This window comes from Lissotriton vulgaris, chromosome 2_1, assembly GCF_964263255.1.
Source record: "Lissotriton vulgaris chromosome 2_1, aLisVul1.2, whole genome shotgun sequence".
NCBI lineage: Eukaryota > Metazoa > Chordata > Amphibia > Caudata > Salamandridae > Lissotriton > Lissotriton vulgaris.
Genome location: NC_141687.1, coordinates 685,895,400 through 685,917,656, shown reverse-complemented (window position 1 = coordinate 685,917,656; position 22,257 = coordinate 685,895,400). Strand labels below are relative to the sequence as shown.

Genomic DNA, 22,257 nt, shown 5'->3' with positions numbered 1-22,257 from the left:
TGGCTCTTCGGATGCGGGGGACGGCGGCGAGGGCGTGGTTGGTTGATCAAAGCTGGCATGTAGGAGTGTAGAAGTTGAGGCGGCTGTTGAGGTATCTTGGGCCTTGGTTGTGTAGGGCTTTGTGTGCATGGGTGAGGAGTCGGAACGAGATTCTCTTGTTGACTGGGAGCCAGTGCAGGTCTCTCAGGTGTCCGGAGATGTGGCTTGGTCGGGGGATGTCCAGGATGAGTCTTGCTGAGGCGTTCTGGATACGCTGGAGTCTCTTCTGGAGCCTGGCAGTGGTTCCGGCGTAGAGGGAGTTGCCGTAGTCCAGTCGGCTGGTGACGAGGGCCTGGGTGACCGTCTTCCTGGTCTCGGTGGGGATCCACCGGAAGATCTTACGTAGCATGCGCAGGATGTTGAAGCATGACGAGGAGACGGTGTTGACTTGTCTGGTCATGGAGAGGGAGGAGACCAGGATGAAGCCTAGGTTGCGTGCGTGGTCTGTTGGTTTGGGTGCGCTGCCCAGGGCGGGGGGCCACCAGGAGTCGTCCCAGGCGGAGGGCGAAGATCCCAGGATGAGTACTTCCGTCTTGTCTGAGTTCAGTTTCAGGCGGCTGTTCTTCATCCACTCGGCTACGTCTTTCATCCCCTCGTGTAGGCTGGCTCTGGCGGTGGCTGGGTCGTTGGTGAGGGAGAGGATCAGCTGGGTGTCATCGGCGTAAGAGATGATGTTGAGGTTGTGTTGGTGTGCGATGGCCGCAAGGGGGCTCATGTAGACATTGAAGAGGGTGGGGCTGAGCGAGGAGCCTTGAGGAACGCCGCAGATGACTTTGGTGGCTTCTGATCTGAACGGGGGGAGGCGGACTCTCTGGGTCCTTCCGGCGAGGAAGGAGATGATCCATTCTAGTGCCTTCTCTTGGATTCCGACGTTGCAGAGGCGCTGCTCTAGGGTGCGGTGGCAGACAGTGTCGAAAGCCGCGGAAAGGTCCAGGAGGATGAGGGCCGCTGTTTCCCCGTTGTCGAGCAGGGCTCGGATGTCATCAGTGGCAGTTGGGAAATACATTTTAAAAAACCAATGAAATTCATTGAAAAAACATGTGGTCATCAGTGATGTCACTGACCATGTCATGAGTGATTTAATATGTGAGGTCATAAGCAGTGCATTGCGGTGGTGTAGGTTATAGTTATCTCAGCTAACTATATCAGCTGAATTTCTCTGGTTTTGCATGAGTGAAACGTGAGCCTAACTATTACGTCCCTGTAACTTTGTTTTTTCCAGTGAATTTCTACGTTTCTTAAAATTATATACATATATATATATATATATATATATACATACTTCCACATTGGTTCACGATTCGGGAATCTGCAGCGCTCATGCATGTGCGTTATCCTGCGGCTGAATCCACGCCGCTTAATATTCCATCAACTTCCCCCCCAAGAGGGGAAAAACGGGCCGCACAACCAGTTGTAGCTTTCAGCAATCTCCTTTTTTTTTTTTAGTTTCACAGGTCAATAGCGCAATAGATCTACGCGTTTCGGTGTGTCGCCACCTTGCTCACGATCAGCGGGTTTGCCCCACCCGTGTGAATTTTAAAGGTCTTTTTTTTCCTCCATTTCCTGTCACATGCTTCCAAGGATTCTGGTCCTTGTAGTTCAATGTTGTTTGACTACAGTAAACAGTTTGTGCACTTAATGATGTTATTATCAACCTGAAAAATTCTTTTCTTTTTACGACACGGTCATTTCAATTATTTCATATCCATAATTGTTCTGCCTTCCAATAGGCTTTGTTCATATATTTTTCTTTGTATGAACTTTATCTCCTTTTTATATACCTACATTGTCCATGTCAATTATTGTTTATAAATGCACATATAATTCCTCCGACTGATTTAATCCATTCGGATGCAGCGTCCTCAGGTTCAGAATAAATCTTGATTCCACTTGCCTCAGTTTTCTCTCACGGTCACCCCCGCGTTCTCCTTTTGGAATTGTTTGTATGCCATAAAATTTCAGTTTTTGCCAATCTCCTTGATGGAATTGTTCCATATATTTGACTATGGCGTTGGAGCGGTCCTTGTGAATTGTTGCCCGCATGTGTTGAAGAATTCGATTTTTCAATTCCACTGTTGTACTGCCCACATACAACATTGGGCACGGACACTCCACTATATAGACTGTAAATGGAGTTTTGCAGGTGATACACTGTCTGATCTGCCAAGTGGTGGAATAGAGAGAACAGGGGTGGAAACGAGGAACATGCGACAGAGGCGGAAATAACATCTGATTAGTTACAAGTAGTAAACTTATCAAACAGACAATTAACAACCACAGAAACATCCCTACTTAAAAGAGGTATAAACTTTTGCCCGAGAAGTCACATGAATTTAGCTCAGGTCAGGATTGATCTTTACTTGTATATCAGAAAAATCAAATTGGCAAAAGCTTTTAAGGAGAGAACGTTAATGGAAAGATCAACTAATCAAATGGATACAATGGAAGCAAACTTACAACTAAAAGATGCAGAAGGTTTTCTGACTCTAATGAACATTGACCAAGACCCGACGGATGAATTTTCATTATCACAAATTGTAAATCAATGTGGGGCTGGCCTGAGTGGAAAAAAACCGAAATCAAAATTTTACCCTCAGTTGAGTCCGGGAAATAAAGTGGATCTATTTCAGGAATCTGTAATCCAAGACCTTTACAAGCTCAAATGGAATTATGACCAGGACAACTTAACAAAGGAAGAACGCATGGCATTAAAAAATCTAGCAGAAGATGACAGGATAGAAATAAAAGTTGCCAACAAGGGCGGAAACGTGATAATCATGGATCGAAGTGCATACATGTTAGAAGCTCATCAACAATTAAGAGACAGTAAATACTATGAAAAACTGAAACAAAATCCAGTAGTGGAAATAAAAAACAAAATCGATGACAAACTAAATGTAGGGACAGCAAAAGGACTTATTGATGAAACTGAAAGAAAATTCCTTACTGTGACACACCCAATAACGGCAACCATGTACTTCTTGCCGAAGATACATAAAGATCAAAAAAAAAACCCGGGAAGACCTATCGTATCCGCCAAAGGATCATTATTGGAACCGATGGCGGAATATATAGACCATTTTTTAAGACCGTCTGTTGCAAATCTGAGTTCATATATTCAGGATACGAGCGATCTGTTGCGAATCCTACTTGATACACCATGGCAAGAATCTTATTACCGGATTGCAATGGATGTAGTCGGGTTATATACAAACATTGATAATGACATGGGAAAAAACGCATGCAATTTTTTCTTAAAGGAGAGAAGTCTGGAATTCAGTAGCCATAATATGATGCTACTGGAAATGATCACAACTTGCCTGGAAGAGAACATTTTTACATTTGGAGGAGACATTTTCAAACAACGAAGCGGGACAGTGATGGGATTTTCCTTCAGTCCCTCCTACGCCTGTCTCACAATGGGATGGTGGGAGCAAGAAATAGCATGGGACTCGACACATGAATCATCAGTGAATAAAATTGTGAGCTGGAAGAGGTTCATTGACGATTTACTAATAATATGGGATGGTACAGAAGCAGAATTCCAGGAGTATTTTAAAATAATGAACACCAGTGTTACAAACTTGAAATTAGTAAAGAAACAATCACCTTCCTGGTTACTGAAATTTACATTAAAGACCAGCAAATCCACACAACCCTCCACAGAAAATCAACATCTACCAATGCCACTCTTGAAGCGACCAGTTTCCACCCAAAAACTTTATTGAACAGCATACCGTACGGAGAATTTTTGAGAGTCCGTCGGATATGCAGTGAACAAGTGAACAAGATCAATGGGAAATAAACAGCAAAAGTACCATGAGAGATTTATAAAAAGAAAATATCCAGCAAAAGTGTAAGAAAAAGCCTCACTAGAACTATGAAAAAGACACGGGAGGAATATCTAAAAAGAAAAAATCCTGAAGAGGATACAGAAAAAGGAAAAATCCGGTTGATCATGGATTTCTCTCAAGAAAGTGAAAAAATTGGTAAAATTCTAAGAAAAAATTGGAAATTGTTACAATTGGATAATACAGTGAAGGACATTGTAGGAAATCATCCAATTATAACATATAGACGTGCAAGAAACTTGAAGGACCATTTAATTCATAGTCATTTCCAAAAGAAGAGACAAGATGATTGGCTAAAAACTAAGGGATTCGTAAAGTGCCACGGATGTAAAATGTGCCAAATAGTGAAACCAACAAAAGAAATAACATTGGCAAATAAAAAGAAGTGGCAAATCAGACAGTGTATCACCTGCAAAACTCCATTTACAGTCTATATAGTGGAGTGTCCGTGCCCAATGTTGTATGTGGGCAGTACAACAGTGGAATTGAAAAATCGAATTCTGCAACACATGCGGGCAACAATTCACAAGGACCGCTTCAACGCTATAGCCAAACATATGGAACAATTCCATCAAGGAGATTGGCAAAAACTGAAATTTTATGGCATACAAACAATTCCAAAAGGAGAACGCGGGGGTGACCGTGAGAGAAAACTGAGGCAAGTGGAATCGAGATTTATTCTGAACCGGAGGACGCTGCATCCGAATGGATTAAATCAGTCGGAGGAATTATATGTGCATTTATAAACAATAATTGACATGGACAATGTAGGTATATAAAAAGGAGATAAAGTTCATACAAAGAAAAATATATGAACAAAGCCAATTGGAAGGCAGAACAATTATGGATATGAAATAATTGAAATGACCGTGCCGTAAAAAGAAAAGAATTTTTCAGGTTGATAATAACATCATTAAGTGCACGAACTGTTTACTGTAGTCAAACAACATTGAACTACAAGGACCAGAATCCTTGGAAGCATGTGACAGGAAATGGAGGAAAAAAAAAGAAAAAAAGACCTTTAAAATTCACAAGGGTGGAGCAAAACCGTTGATCGTGAGCAAGGTGGCGACACACCGAAACGCGTAGATCTATTGCGCTATTGCCTTGTGAAACTAAAAAAATAAAAGGAGATTGCTGAAAGCTACAACTGGTTGTGCGACCCGTTTTTCCCCTCTTGGGGGGAAGTTGATGGAATATATATATATATATATATATATATATATATATATATATATATATATATATATATATATATATATATATATATATACACATACATACATACACACACACACATACACATAGACACCCTGAACGGCTCTTAGGGCAGAGTGCAGTGCATTAAAAAATAGCACATGAAATTTTACGTTTTGTATGTCCTGGTAGTGAAAAACTCTTAATTTAATTTTCACTACTGCAAGGCGTACATCCTCCATAGGATAAAATTAACTTTCCTTATTACATTTAAAAGCTGCTAACTTTTGATCGGGAGTAGGTAAGAATGTCGAGTTTGGACTCTTAATAATTGAAATTCGAAGCCATCTTTATTGGTAACATTAGATTTCAAGTCACAATTCTGAAAATGCCACTTTTAGAAAGTGGGCATTATATTGTCCTAGCTTTCAGGTGCCGGGAGCCTATATCTAGGTGCACATGGCTAGATGTAGTTGGAAATCGGCCTTTGTATATTTCTCCTACATAGTATCACTGTAGGGGGACTGGAGGTTAGTAGGTTGGGGCATCTTCAGAGATGGAAGGGGAGGATTGGTCACCTACCTGACTTGCACTTTAAAGTCATTGCCCCAGAATGTTCACAAAGAACTTCACTCTAGTCTATTGTTTCCTGAGACCCTTTGGAGCCAAGGCAGGGGAAGGAAGGAAATCCAGACATGTGGGAAAATTTGAGAACTTTCTCCCACTTCAAATGGGCCATCAGGTATAACAATAGGACCCTCAAACCCACTCTTCAAGACACTCCTGGACCTGTGAATGCTACAGAAGGACTGCACTGCTGTCTAAGAAAGAAGACTAGAACTGCTCTTTTCATCCCAGGCTACCTGAGTGACTCCAATTGTTATCTGACTGACCTCCTGTTCTGAGCTACAGGGACATAACAAGCCCCAGAGGCCTCCCTGCAAGTGCTCAACTGACCTGCTGCACTGAGCCTGGTTATGACTGCAACTGGATTGCGCTGAGTCCTGCTGGAGTGAGCTACTGATCCCCAAGTGGTGCCTCCCCAGGTTTTGGGCCCCTGGGTAGCATCAGAGAGTGCTCCACCAGGCCTAACTGAAGGCTTCACCCAATCCAAAGCAAAGCGACGCACAGCCTCGCTGCAAAGCTGCAAGTTTAATTGGAGCAGACGCCGAACAACTGGAAGCCAGCAAAGCCTCGAAGCACAGCTGCCAGCCGCATTGGATCTGCTAAGTGACACAAACGTCATTGGAACCAACGCTCAGCAACTCAAAGCCCCACAAGGGCTTGCCACACAGCTCATCAGAACAGATGCAGAGTGACGCAAAGCCCCAAAAAGCTAAGCAACACTGCAGACCGTGCACCAAGGGCATAAGGTACAATCCTCAGTGGCCAAAACTAGGTATTGTGCCCCGCCTGACCGCTATTGTGGTCGGTCTGAATTTGTGATTTTTTCCCAGCTCAGCATTGACCATATGGCCCCAGTTGGCACTTTGTGCCTTTTAGCACTACTTTTATCTAAATCTTTAAAACTGTCATTTTGGTCTTCAATAATTTAATAAAATGTACACTATTTTTCTTGTGTTGTCACTTTGTAACTGTTTAAATCCTGCATAAATAGTTTACACATTGCCTTAAACTTGAGGCTGACTGCTTTTGCTCAAAGCAAAGCTACTAGTGGGTAAAGCACAGTCTAATTTAGTGACTGGTTGTGGTTCACGAAGACAAGGATTGTGACTGCTTGTTGGTTGAGGGACATGTGAGCACTTATCAAGCAACAATGTTTCTTTCAAGGACAAATGAACATCTCCATCACAATTTGATATGTATTTCCTTTATAAAGCATGGAGCAGTAAACGGAACAAAAGACCAAAACGTGAGAGAGAGACTACAGTTTTCTGGCTTTTCTTGTACCATATGTGTAACTGTGTAATAGACCTGCACTGAAATAGGTTATGTCACTAATTCTCTGTATTCTGCATATTCCTGATTATTTTTAATTTAGCTAGGTGACCCAAATCTAGAAAAAGGGGGCTGACAAACACGTGGATGAAACAAAATCCCAAGAGTCAGTGTTTTTCTCCAAAATAAATATATCAAAACATTAGAAATATCACGGTCACAGGCAAAGACACAACATACATCAACAAATACAAATTCAACAAGTACAAACAACAAAAAGCAAAGTCCGTGAATAGAAATGTTAATATTAGTTAAAGTGTTAATATACCTCGGTTTCAACCACAGGGTCTACTGGTTTCTCATCTACATGCTATGTAGTTGGAGTGCGGATAATTTCAAAACACGATGGAGAAAAAGTAACAAACAAATATTAGTAAAAGCACATGTACAGCACAGGACAGTAAATGGTTTAAGTGCAAAAATTAAAAGCTGTTAGAAATTTTTAATCACACTGATAAGGGTACCATTCAAGAGAGAACGTTATTATTCAGAGATGTTTAATTAACTTGGCTTACAATGTTTCAATTTGCTTTAGGTAACCCCATTTTAAACGCACATGATCTGCAAACAGGTTATCAGCACTCTTCTCCTTACTTACAAAGGACTTTCCTAAGCAAGTTCAATCAGCTGAAAATTAACACTCGGTAGTTTACAATATGAGTGCATGTCCTGAAGGGTGTGTCAGAACAGTCATCTCAGTTTCAGTGTCCACTTTTGTGACATCCCTCCTTTACCACCACTGGGGAATACCCACCAGTGTAGCCTACTCTAAGATTAAGCTTGTTTATGCTGTGCAAACAAGAGTAAACCATACATGCAAGAGTAAGTTACAACTTTCACCTGGTGTAAATCAGAGGTGTACCTGGAAAAATCCTTTTCAAATCAGGCTTGGAAGGAGCAAGTGACTTTGGTAGAGTAGGAGTAAAATAAGGGTCCATAACTATGCTTTTGAGAACTCTGATATGAACACATAATTTGAACTGCTAGCCAAGACCTCCTCTAGTTTAGGATCAAATGATCACTCCCACTCAGAACTCCATCATGCAGGCATGACCTATTTTTATTTTTTACAAAACGTGATTTGAATTTCAATGTCCTCAATACACAAAATTCATATTTGAAACATATTTTGGTGTCACCTATACAAGGGAATCACAGGTTGCTGGAAAGGGCTTGAATCCATGCTTGGATACTTCGGAATGCATGGAGCTAAACTACCGAATGCAACCCGAGCTCCATTACCCTGATTTCTTCACAAGCATTTAGCAGCCTCCCTCCTTTAAATGATGTGGTGCTTCAGTGCTAGGCTCTAATTTCTCTACACATGCATCTTTAAATGTCTAATTTGTAACATTATTACGAGTAAATCATTCCTACTCTTAACATATGAGGAACCTGCTGACTGACCTGTTTTCTTATGAGAAGATCATGACTTTTTCACACTCCTTTTTTGGGGAAGAAATCTATAAATAATTGTGCTTTTACCGTTCGCAAATGCTGGGAAATAGCACAATGTACTTAGCCAATTACACTGACAGATGAATGTCTGATCATAGTAAAATTACAAATGGGGGAAGCATTGAAACTTTCATGGATCTTCGGGGAAGACTTTGAGGCCTAAGTTCCGAAGCAGAAAGGACATCTTTGGGTGCATTCTCCATTTGATGCTATGTAGACTATGATTCAGGAGAAGTTACAAATTAATAAACTAATATATACATCTGGCACGCCATGTGATCATGCTTCGGGATATTTCTTAGATATTGAGGGCCATCTTAGCTCTTTTACCTTTGTACAAGGAGCTCTAGTGTCTTCATTCAACAAGACCTAATCCGACTTGTAAATTTGACTTCCCAGGATAGCTGTGTAGTTCATAATCCATATGACCCTTCATATTACCTTGTGGACAGAAGCCACCTTATGCCTGTATTAAACAAACAGGCAGTGGTATTCCTATAATTTGAGAAAGTGAAGGGACCAGGCACTTATGAATTCATGCTTATGCCAGGCCATCTAATGAACATTAACACAGAATAGTTTATTTTTCAATAATTTCAATTAGAGGAAATAACACCCATGTCAACAATGCAAAAATACCTCTTTTTTTGCAGGTGATTAAGAGTTCACTAATAATAACAGTGGGAAATGCAAAGGCAATGAATGCATTCTACCAATAAAAGACTGAAAGAAAAGTTTCAAAACCAAACCTTTTCTAAAGATTCACTTTGGAGATCTTCAAGACTACTTGACAGGTTTCTTTGAAGAGCCCTGAAAAGGAAAAGTCAAAGGTAGAAATGATAAATATTACTATTACATTTTTCATCTCAGGGCACTGAACTAATCCTACATTTGTAAATTAAAAAAAAAAACAGTCTTCATAGACGTAGGTATTACCCGTAAAAATGACTAGAGATCAGGTGCAAAGTTGTAAAAGGTAAAACTATGAAGGGTTATCACAGGAAGAATTTGAATTTGAATTTGAATAGGCTTTTATAGAGCGCACTTACACTCCAAGGAGCATCTTGGCGCTAGACATCACTGTCCTGAAAAGAAGGGGGGGTGCTGCTCAGGATTGGTCATATTCATAGATTCTGGTCGATGAATACGGTGAGGGTTAGATTAGCGCTAGGCAGAGTGAGTCTTCGGCTTTGAAGATCCATGTTTTAAGCGTTTTGCAAAATAGTTTTTCGCAGTGGATTAAGCGCATTTGATGTGGGAGTTTGTTCCAGGCTTTGGCTCCAAGTACTCCGATGGATTTTCCACCTTTCGTGGTTAGTCTAAACTTGGGAACTGCGAGTAAGTTTAGGTTGGATGATCTGAGTGCCCTTGAGGGAGTGTATCTTCCAAACCTTTGGGACAGGTAGGTCGGTCCTGACTGGTGGTAGGCTCTAAACGTGATGAGTAGGATTTTAAATAGTACTCTTTTGTGGATAGGTAGCCAGTGCAGGGCTTTGAGTGCCTTTGAGGCCGATGATTTCCGGGGTAGTCTTAGCACCAGACGGGCGGCGGCGTTTTGAACCATCTGCAACTTGTGCAGAACCGCTCTGTTTGAGCCTGCATAGATGCTGTTGCAGTAGTCTAAGCGGGATGTGATGAGGGCTACTGCCACAGTCTTTCTGGCTGTTAGGGGAAGGAAGTCGAAGAACCTTCTAAGACCTTTGATGATATTGAAGCAGGACCCTGCCACTGTACCTGCTTGTTGCTTGAAGGATAAGGCTTCATCAAACCTTATCCCAAGGTTGCGGGCCGATGTGATGGTGTTTGGTGGGATCTCGGCGTCTTGGGGCCACCAGTTGGAGGGGGAGAAAAGGTTGTTTTGGCCAAAAGGGAGGATTTCAGTTTTACCTGAATTACATTTTAAATGGTGCCTTCGCATCCATTCAAAGGTTGCCGTCAAGCAGTTTCTTAGATTTTTCTCCGCTCTAGAGGAGTCGTTATCCAGTACTAGGATGAGCTGGGTGTCGTCAGCGTAAGATATCGTACTGATGTTAAAGGATGTGATGAGTTCAATCAGGGGGGTCATATAGAGGTTGAACAAAACCGGGCTCAGAGGACTTTGTATTTGGCATACAGATGTTGTTCGCAAGCTTCTTGCTTTGCACCACAGAGAAGAGGAATGAATGCCCTTTTCTGTAGTTGCCCTCACATTGTGGAACCCACTGATGCGTAGGCGGCAAGCCATATCAATGGTGCAAACATTTATTTCCCTCATACAATAATAGTGATCTGCTGATGATAGCCCAATCAGAAGTAGCTGATTCATAATCTGATGTACCAACTGTATTTAGATCACCTATATTTAGAATCCTAAAATATTTTATTCATTTAAATTCATCTGCTTTTTACTGTTTCAATATCAGTTTTAATACAATGTTATTTGTCAAAGCTTTATTCCAAGTGGAGAGAGATCTAAAATGTGTTTTAAATGCTCTAAGAATAATTAATTAATTTATTAAAGCGGGCAGGCTTTTTATGAATAATGCCCTTGTACTTTCAGTTGCCTCAGTGAGCCCATCCTTCACCTCCAGTAGTACAAAGAGAAAAAGATGATAAATATTGTTAGTACCTACAGAATGTTTGGAGGGGTAAGAATAAAAGAGTGTTTTCTTTTGCCCACCATAATAAAAAAAAAAACGAGAGCATTCACCAAATCAAAAGTTAAATGTAGGAAACAAAGGCTAACTAGTTTTCAGAAAGACTTGCTATAAATGTTACAGTTGTATATATGTAACTTACTATATGATTAAGTAACATTTTACAATATAATAAAAGGCAAAACATACACAAAATGTCATATTACCTTTCACAACTATAGCATCATCAATGCTAAAAGTATGTTACCATTCACAAATTAAAACTTCTCAAAATTTACAATAGTTAAATGCTTAAAAAAAATAATTTTAAATGCATTGTACACCAGTCAGAAACTAAAAAGTATTAGTCACAACAAGATAAGCCGAACTCAAACTGACATGATGCACAATAACTACTTTTTCGATTTTTACTGATAAAAGCAGTTTGAGATGCTACCTTCCTTCTCCACTTTCAAACGATGATTCTTTTCAATTAGTTTCTTTTCTTCCTAAACTTATAGATCCTTAAAAACTTTGCAACCCTACATGTTGGAATGCCTGGACTGTGTGATCTAAAACAAATTACATAACTATATTTCCACAATTTCCCCTTTTACAAAATATTAGCAAAGCCGTAAATCAGGGAATAGGGATCTGCGAGTTGGGGATTCACTGATGTAATCACCTAATCTGTGTCCTATGATAATCAATTTTGAAGTATTCCGCTTTGCCAGAGTTTTATGAATGGGTGTCGAGTAAGCATATAAACATGATTTTGGGGCTGTTCCTTTGATTCATAGCCTGCATTTTAGTTTGCCTGGGCTCTCAAATGACTGAGTGACCCAGTGGGCACATTTTGTTTGGGAGAATTCTGCTGTTCAATGTCTCACAAATGAATTCTATCATACATTGTTTTGCCTTAATGATTCTGCTTCTAGTTCCTTTAAGAAGTTCTTAACCAAGAAACACTGCATCAAGCATTCATGTTGGCACCTTCTAGCTTCTGAAAATATTTCCATACAAGTTCTTTCACTGACCCCTGTGTGAGAAACCAGGACCGGTCTGCAGTGTCCCTCCACTTTTAGCCCCCATTTTGACCACTAGATGCTGGTTTTCTTACTAAGCCTGTACTTTGGGCTCTACTAACCAGACCCAGGGCCTGTGCTATGTGTTAAAAATACATGTTAATTTGGTATGATTACAATTGGGAATGACAGACCCCTGTAAGGGCCTACTAGATAATAAGACAAGGGGTGTTCATTCAAACTACATATAAGTCCCTATTATATGATAGGGCAGGGAGGTTTAGAGGACCAGTAGATTTTCAGCACTGGTGTGTGTGCTAGTGTGGTGCCTGCTTTCATTTAAAAAACTAGACCTGCCTTGCTGGCAGCTTTTAAATATAAATGATATGCAAATTCGACTTTGGACTTAAAGGTACTTCCAAAGTATTACTCTACCATATTTCTACATATGTCACCACTAATGTCTCCCCGAGGCAACCCCGTGGGAGGGTGCCTTGTAACTATAAGCAGGGACATAAAATATGTTCGTTTTTCCCCATTGTATTGAATGGCCACACAGGCTCGCATTGCAATAGCTTATTGAAATAAAAATATTGTTATGAGCCATGTAAAAAATATACTTCAAGATATCAAATTAATAATTGAGATAAAGTCAACAACTTGCCACTGTTGAATTTGTAATACCTATTAAAGGAAATAAGTTATTAAGCTGTCTTTTATGTGAGCTTCCCAGCTGCTCTCCTGATTGGCAAGCCTGCTCCGAGGCTGTGTCAGTTTTGTCTGATGAGGTGTGAAAGGCCCTGTCAGAGGACATGATAGGTTTCCTGTGGGTGAAGAAGTACAAGCAGCAGAGCAGATGGCAGGATGAGGGTGAAGAGTATCAAAACTGGTCTTCAAAGGGAGTGTCTCTCTTTAGGACAGCACAGGCCAACTCCCACATCGTGCTTATTCAGACACACAGGAGCCTCTGTAATTAGATTAGGGAGATGGTTGAAAATGGATTCCCAAGCACTACCTTTCCACACCAGTAGGTTGGGTTAGCCTGATACAGCTCCTCTGGTGAGACTTTCTCCTGGTCCGATTTTGAGAAGATTATGCTTTCTAGGACAAGAATGTGCCACACTTAGGAGAAAGTGGTCATACACCTGGGTGTCACACTGCATCCCAGTGACGAGGGGGGTCTCCCTGCTTGAAGCCCAGAAACTGTGAATAAATATAGGAGAGCTGCATAGCTCTTAAATTTGCTGCCTCAAAAGACAAGAAGAAGGACTGCCCTGCTGACTCCCTGTCATGCACCAAGAGGACTGCACTCACCAGGACTGCCCACTGTGGTAATCAGCAGTAGAAGGACTTTGCCTGACCCTGAAAGTTTAAGGAGTGGACTCCCTGCAAGCTCAGGTCAACAGAGCCCACCTGCATCATCTCCACCAAGAGTCGCCAGCCTGGAGAGCGTCCAGTGGACTTTTAAGGATTTTGCTAGGTGCATTGTGGGAATTGTAGTTCAGGCATCCAAAGGACCATCTAGGGGATTCCAGACCCTTAGATTTGTGTTTTGGATACGTTGAACCATCAAGCGAAACTTCAGGAAGAAGTTCCAGAAGTTTAGAGCAACTTTTGGAAAAAGCTCCATAAGTTGATTTACCCGACGTCCAGTCTCAAATTGGCTACCTTCAACGGTGACCTGTATTTCATGTTTGTCCCACTGAAAGCTCCAGAGCTCCAAACTTCCAGGATTTGACCAGGACCTCGTAAAAACTCAAGCTGGCGAACCTGCATGAATCCGGCCTGACAAAGTGGCTTGCGGGAGGTCGACAGAAAAAGCTCCAGAAAAACAACTAAGTGAATTTTGACCGAGGAGTTCCGCTTAGTGTATCCGACCAGGTCTCCATCACAGTCAGCCTCAAACTTTGACTTTCAATCAATCAATCAGTGGTTTATAGAGTATGCTACTCACCCATGAGGGTCTCAAGGTGCTGGGGGGGGGGGGGGTAGAACAGCTCCAGGTCAGTCGAAAAGCCAGGTCTTGAGGTCTTTCCTAAACGTGTGGAGGGTTGGGGAGCGTCTGATGTTGACCGGGAGCGCATTCCAGGTTTTGGCTGCGATGTAGGAGAAAGCTCTCCCGCCCGTTCAGCTTCTGTGGATGCGGGGGACCTCTGCTAGGGCGAGGTCGGCCAAGCGGAGATTCTTCTTGGGTGCGTGGAAACCTACTCGGTCGTTGAGGTATTAGGGTCCGATGTTGTTGAGGGGTTTGTAGGCCTGGGTAAGGAGTTTGTAGGTGACCCTCTTCTCGTTGGGGAGCCTATGGAGGTTTCGCAGGTGTTGGGTCATATGTTTGTGGCGTGGTGTCCTTAGGACGAGCCTGGCTCAGCGTTCTGGATGGTTTGGGTAGAAGTGTTTTGTTGATTCCGGCGTAGAGGGAGTTGCCGTAGTCAAGTCTGCTGGTAATGAGTGCGTGGGTGACGGTCTTTCTGCAGTCGGGGGGGATCCAATTGACCCAGTCAAGTGTGATCAGATGTCCCAAAGTGGTGCTATATCTTTTTAAGCATTAGAAAGTGTTTCTTCTTTACAAACTCATATCTCTGGTTCCCTGCATTGGATTTTTGCGGTTTTGGTGTCTATTTGTTCATAAAAAAATAATATATTTTTTTAATTGGAGTTAGTTTTTTATTGTGTGTTGTGTCTTACTTATTAAATGTATTGGTGCTTCTAAATGCTTTACACACTTGTCTCCTAAGTATAGTGTAGACTGAAAAGCAGGAGTGCCAATACACCTCCCTGCTTCCACATCCTCTTTCTTTCTATACATTCTAAAACATGTGAGTGTTTATTAAATTTTGATTTTACCCTGGTGTCAGTATATAATGATTCATTTTCCCAGAGTAGAGAGTTAGGAATGTTACATGCCCTTAGTCATTTCCAGAACAATCTGCACTCAAATGCACTTGTATAGTATAAAAAACAAAGACTGACTGGCTTAACTGAATGTATCAAGACTGACAGAACGAGCACAATATCTATGGTGCCATGTTGGGGTCTAAACCCAGTCTAGTAAAAGAGCACACTAATATCAGATACCCAGACCTCCAGTTTTTTTTAGCTGAATATATTTTAGAGTCATTGTCTCATAAATCTATTAGATAATTTGAGGGATTAGTGCAAACTCCTTTCTGATTGAAGGGGGTGGGGGGTAAAATTGAAAATCCAAAAGTGATGCAGTATCAAAAGACGACCTGAAGGAAGAGGTCAACCAAGATTCCCAGAACAATATATCTGTTTTGAAAAGTGTAGCTGGATGACCCTCTAGCCCTGGTACTCCAGTTCACCTAATATTGTTCAGACCTTCTCTATTGGTCATGGATGTAATATTATTCAAGCCTTTCCCAGATTAATTACCAATTAAAACTAGGAGTGTAGATTCCTTAAAGAAAATACTTTTTTGATTATGTGAAAAATTGTTTTAAATGTAATTGCCACTTTGCTGGTTCACCTCCTTTTCTAGCAATGGAATCAAACAGTCCAATATAGAGTGTTAATGAAGTCCCAAAATGTATTTTGATTGTTGATTCACAGATATCATAGATGCATAACCATTAGGTTTCTGAAAATTCATTTTGCTCTGAACATAATTTTCGCTTACAATTTTATTTTTTATAAAGCTGTCATATTAGCAATTATAGCTAGCTTACAACCACAACATAATATTCTTTCTTCGATTCTTAGGGATTGTGTTATAAGCGTAAGGAATTTAGATGGTGAAGAACTTGACTATCGCTCAGCAGGCAATCTCAGAAATGAAATCATATATTTTAAAATTGCAAACTACTCAATCTCATCAATGTTGCCTGGAGTTACAAAAGAGTGAGTGGAAAGCCATTCCTTCAGTCTTTTTCCAGCCTAGAAACTCCATTTGGCATGTTTTAAATTGCTTCAGACCAATTTACATGCTATATGCTTCAAACACCTCAGTTTATGGCCAAGAATGCTCTAAGTGAGCAACCAATGGAGTGTTCATTTTCCAACCTTTATGTCCGTAGAATATTTAAAGAGAGGCAATGTCAAGTAGATATCTTTCAGCACTGCTGCTTGCTCCTTTGGGATATGAGTGTAATGACAATATTGTGCGTCTGATACCATTCGCACATTACCAGCTTTCAAGTACGGGAAGTGTATCTGGGCTGGTAGGCAACCCAAGATTGTGTAGGACACCCTTACCCTCCCTATGTCTTGTGGCGGCATGGGCGCCCCTCATTTTAAGCTGTATGCTCTGTGTGCTGAGGCCAGTTTTTTTGCACTTCTGGGTTCATACCACTCCTTTCCAGCTACACATGGCGGTAGAAGCTGACCTTGGGGCCCCTTGGCCACTAGTTACTGCCCTGTTTGCTCCAGCCAAACTCCCACGCACTGAAATAGATACGGTCAATACCGTGCGCTGGGCCTGGGAGGGACTACGCCGTATGGCCAATGCTCCGATGCTCTCGGCTAGCGCGATGCCTATTCTTCACCATCCTACCTTTCCTCCTCTTCAGCCCCCCGGCATAGCAAAACATACCACCAGTTTGGGGCTTGCAACACTGATGGACCTATATCCTGGGAACACGTTCTATTCTCTCCCTGCCGCTTCTGGGCCCATGGATACTTTGCTCTTTTATCAGTTGCAGGCGATTTGCCGGGAACTGCATTCTATGTTCAATGACCACTCTTGACTTCTTATATTCGTCCCCTACTCCTCGGAAATTTGTTACCAAGCTTTACGCCCTCACGCTGGCGGCCACCTCCATCTCCACCGACCACGCTTGTGTGGCGTGGAGCGAGGACCTCGGTGTGGACATCTGCCAGGCCGACTGGCTTTACTGTTGCAACCAAATGAAGCACTTATATCCAAACTATCGCCTGCGTCTTATACACTTCAAATACCTACACAGGCTTTATCGCACCCCTGTTCAGCTACACAAATAGGGACTCATTCCCAGTGACAGATGCCTGCGCTGTTCTGCCCCGGCTGCGGGCTTCTCTCATCTAGCCTGGTTATGCCCTAAGGTCGCCGACTACTGACGGAAAGTCTGCACTGCAATTTCCGAGAACACCTCTTCTCCGGACCAGCCTGACCGCCACTCTTCCTCCTAGGCTTTGTTAAGTATTGCCCAGACGCCTCTGCCGCTTGATTGCTATGCTGCTTGTCCTGGCGCGACGTAAGGTGTCCATGTGTTGGGGTCGCAGACCTGCGCCTAAGTTCGCCCAATGGCTCGAGGATGCATCGGGATGTCAGACTTTTTTGTCTGAATTTTGGGACCTTATGACGGCGGGGTCACGGACCCATGACATTTGGGGGCCCCTTATGACATACCTTCATACTCGTTCACCCCTGTGCCAAAGTGCCTCTCCCGCGCTCCCTGCCAACATTCTGCCTGCTGTGGCCGCCGGTGTAGGTCAGTAGCCACCTGCCCTCCCTGCCCTCACTCCTCTTCAGTCGCAGCCTCACTCCTACAACTGTTTATTGTCCAACGGTGTCTGCTGTGGGGTTTGTGTAAATTGTTGCCCAATGCTGATTTGTATTCACTGACCCTCTTAGCAATCTGCAAATGTATCATTGTGTGAAGTGTTCTGATCTGAAAATTTTTTATTTTGTCTATGCAATTTTGTCAATAAAGGTTTTTGAAAAGCAAAAAAAAAAAAAAGTACGGGAAGTGTAATCTATCAGTGTGAAAAATTGGTTTGTTGGCTGAGAGGGGTGTTAACCCTGCTCAAGCAACAGCCATAATCCTCATCAGTGTAAATCACAAAAAGTCAATAAATTAACCCATGCTTAACTGTCTTGTAGCTTGGCACAAAAGCAGTCAGGCTTAACTTAATTTTCTGGCTCCAGCCTGTCTAAAGGCACAATGGGCTAGAATGAAGTGCTTTGTGTGAGAGCAGGATGCATCCCATTGATGTGTGAGTGGGCTTTGTCCAGGTCCGTCCACCAACCTGCCTGAGATGGCTCATCCAGGCACAGCTAATCCCTCTATTGTGTGAATATCAAGGAGGAATACACAAAGCTCAACTGACACTCGCACCTACAGGCACCAAATTGTTAGGCCACAGAAATGCCAACTTTCTAAATGTGCCATTTTAAAATTGTGCCTTGAAGTACAACTTTACCATTAAGGAGAATTTTAAATTATATTTTCTCAGACACCAAACATGACTTTCCAACCTGATCCCAAACAAAAGTAGGCACTTTTTAAATGTAATAAGGTAACTATATGTTATATTCTGGGAGTGGTAGGCCTCACAGTAGTGAAAAACAAATTTAGGAGTTTTTCACTGCCAGGACATGTAAAACTTAAATGTACATTTCCAACTTTAATTACAACGCACCCTGCCCTACGGGCTTTTTAGAGCCAACCCTAAGGGTGACGTGTATGTATTAAAAAGGTAGTTTTTAGGCTTGGCAAAGGAGTTATTTTACCAAGTCGTATTGGCAGTTTAAAACTGCTAGTAGGCTGCAATGGCAGGAATGAGACATATCTTAAAGGACCACTTAAGTGGGTGGCACAATAGGTGCTGAAGCCTTTAATTTACAGGCCCTGGGTATACCATTCTACTAGGGATGTATAATAAAATTAAATATGCCAGTCAGGTCTAAGCAAATGTTACCATGTTTTGGGGAGGGAGAACAAGGACTTTAACACTTGTAAGCAGTGGTAAAGTGCATAGAATAGAGTCCTATGGCCAACAACAATAAATTCAGCAAAACAAGAGGAGTGAAAACAAAAAGTTTGGGAATGACTCTGCCGAGAGCAAAAAGTCCAACAATTAGTGACAAGCTATCCTTTCACATCTTTTCTTTTTATATGCAATATTTATTTACTTTATGCCAAATGAGATTTCAATTAATTGCTGGTGGTCATTTTCTTAGTAAGTAGTAATTGAGCTTAGAAATCCATTTTTTAAAATTACCTCTATTTCTCAGTAAGTAGATTACAAGCCATATGTACAAAAATATTTTCTGATCCATGACCCCCACAAATATAAATATCTGGCTAATGATCTCCTTATTCCCAACCTCTGGAAATTTGCATTCAATCCCTTAGGGAGGCAGAGGGTCCTGCCTGCTGGAAGCATGCTTTTAAGGTTCTCCTTCTCAAGAAATTCTTAATAAATCCAAATATTATAATCTTAAACCCATCCCATTATTGTTATTTTAGCTCATGTTAATAAAAAGATATGTACATTCTTAGTTGACATCATAACTGGAAAGTTACCAACTGCTAGAGAAGACTCAATCTAGTTTTTACTCTTTTCATAGAACTGAGACCATTCTCATAGCTGCGGTTGAGAGGTACATAATGTTTACACTGCAACCTTTAACCCACAGTCTTTACCAAGTGACTTTAATGAGTTTACTCCACATAGAATTATGTATTATTACAACATCGTTTCAATGTTATTGTTTAATACGTTTAAGTGAGGGTAAAGGTAAGTTTGATTTTAGGGTTAAGGGGGGATTAGAAGTAAAGGGGGTAAGGGTAAATTTAGGGTTTAGGGATGGGTATAGTTAACCGCTTCACCGCAGCGGACATTCCGCCGCGGAAAAAAATTACGCATGCACAGTTTGGATGGCCCCCGGCCGTCCTCCGCACACGCCCACAGCGACACATGGTAAAGGCTAAGTGGAGGCAAGGGTGATTTTAAGGTTAAGTGGTGACAAGAAATAAAAGAGGAAAGGGTGTGTCAGGTACAGTTAAAAGGAAGTAAGGGTATTTAAAAAGGGGGTGGGGTCCTCAAATCAGACCATAAAAAGTAGGGTTCTTGGGGATCCTCCCAACAAATAAATATATATATAAATATATATGCGGATACGTAGGATTTGCAGTTCCAAGTCAGATTTGGAGAAATGCCAGAATGAAGCTTTTTTGCGATTTTGTGCAAGAGGCTATCAGGCATCCTTATTACAGGAGGATATGAATAGGGCTAACAGTATGAACCGAGATGATTATCTCACTTCCATCAGTGTTAACAGGATACATAATGTGCAAGAGTTGACAAAGGAAGCCCTTGACAAGGTTAGCTTAATCACTACCTTTAACAGTGAGGGAAGGAAGGTGAGGGGGATATTGAAAAAGCATTGGCCCTTGCTAAAGACTGATATTAGTGTGGCACCCTTGTTACCAGATTAACCATCCATTGTCTTTAGAAGAGCACCCTCAATGAGGGATGCTCTGGTTAAATCGAGTCCCAAGGTGATTATAAAGAAAAATTGGTTGTCTGATAAATCTGGATTTTATAAATGCATCTCTTGCAGAGCATGTAAATTCGGTATGAACACCAAGGAATACTACTCTGCATTTGATCCTATGCCCATCCAGATTAGAGGTCATTTTACGTGCCACACAGATTTTGTGGTCTACGTGCTCCAATGTACATGTGGGCTCAAATACATTGGGAGTACCAAATTACAGGCTTTTTACCGTATCCTTCAGCATCTAAGGGCAATCGTCAACTCTGATGAAAACTATCGAGTTGCGCGACACTTTGGCTTGGCCCACAAGAAAAACTTGAATGATCTCAAATACTTAATTATTGATGCAGTGCCCAAAAACATCAGGGGGGGGGTAACAGAGAGAACATTTTAAGGCAACTGGAAAGCAAATACATTCTGCTTTTAGACACTAGGATTCCTAATGGAATGAACACAGGGGAGGACCTGCATTGTTTTTTTTATAATTAAGGGTCAATAGAAGGGTGGAAGACTTCTAGCTACTATTTTTGCACCCCTATAGTTCCTATAACCTAAAGAATCCTGTGGTGTCTGTACTCTTTCATAATCAGTTATATAGCTATATGCTATCTTTGTTCTCTGAATTGACCATCTAGACTCCTCAATGTTATGATGTCGTAATGTAGCACTGTATCTGTATATCAACTGTGTTTGCTGCATATGTTATGATATTATTGAATATAGTAGAGCTTCGTTAGACAGCGTTACAGATATAGGATGTAAAGGGCACTAGGCCATAAGTTCCTTCTCTTATAATAAGCTGTCATTAAATGATTTATTGTCATTCCGTAGTAGGATGTGTTGCTACAAGATCTGTTATAACATTCTATAAATGCATGTAAACCTGCATGATAAGGCTCAACATGCATCATTATATTGTCTTCCCAATCGTATTAATCAGCTGGTGACTGAAGATTATATGAGTTAGGTAGTTGTCCTACCTCTATGTCACGGTTGATTTTGCACTTTGCACGTTTTTGCACTTTTTTATATCAGATTGTAGCACTTGCACTTTTAAAAGACTTTGGGTCATCTTAAATATTTATACCATCCTAGAGTTCATAGACTATTTTTACCATGGTTTATCTATAACTAAAACATGCTCTGCGTAAATTGTTTAATAGGTATGAGTGGAAGAACAAGAATATTGTTTTTGCATTGTCCGTGGTGTATTGTAATAATGAATTATAAAAAGTTTTTACAATGATTGAATCTTTACCACTGGGATTCATCCTTGAAGCGATATTAACTGTTATAGTGTGTTTTCTATGTTTATGGATTGGTAACGCCCTTTATTGTCAATTTTGCACAGTATTTAAACACTAGTATTGGTTCCTCAAGTCATGTGATCAAGGCTACTGTGACATAGCCGAAACGCGTCATGCTGGCGACAAGGGGTCAATCAACCACCTTTGAATTTAATCACAGCGCTGTGGAGTGGTCTGTACCTGTTTTTCTTTGTTGGAATCCATATCCGAGAGGGAGGTGCAGCAGGAGTTTGGATCGTATATATATATATATATATATATCCATATTAAAAATTATATCTGTTTGTATACAAATATATATGTACAAAATATATTATTACCTACTGGCGATAGCCAGTAGGTATATATAGTTAGGACCTAGTTACCATAGGAAATTCCGAACATTCTATTGGGAATAACTTTGGCGTCGATTGAGGGATCTGCCTGTAATTTTCCTTAAATTTGCCTCGCTGCGCTCCGCTCCTTCCCTGAAAGTTTCGGGGGATTCGTCAAGCGGGGGCCGAGAAAAAAGGGGGGGTCCCAAAACGTGTTTTCCCCGTGTTAATTTCCATAGGGACATTCTGACAAGGCTACAGCTCGAACGGC

General features: G+C 41.4%; 1 protein-coding gene across 25 annotated transcripts in view; it reads right to left on the bottom strand.

Moving 5' to 3' along the window:
- Positions 1-22,257, bottom strand: part of PPFIBP2 (PPFIB scaffold protein 2) — a 1,093,831-nt gene that overhangs the window by 92,955 nt on the left and 978,619 nt on the right. For 18 of the 25 annotated variants that reach the window (XM_086955895.1, XM_086955898.1, XM_086955897.1 and 15 more), the window contains 2 exons: positions 9,254-9,314; positions 7,315-7,356 (listed from right to left, as the gene is read on the bottom strand). In XM_086955895.1, the coding sequence (XP_086812021.1) occupies positions 7,315-7,356; positions 9,254-9,314 (103 nt within the window). The remainder of the gene's footprint in view (positions 1-7,314; positions 7,357-9,253; positions 9,315-22,257) is intronic. The other 7 variants (XM_086955903.1, XM_086955889.1, XM_086955891.1 and 4 more) reach the window with 1 other exon arrangement.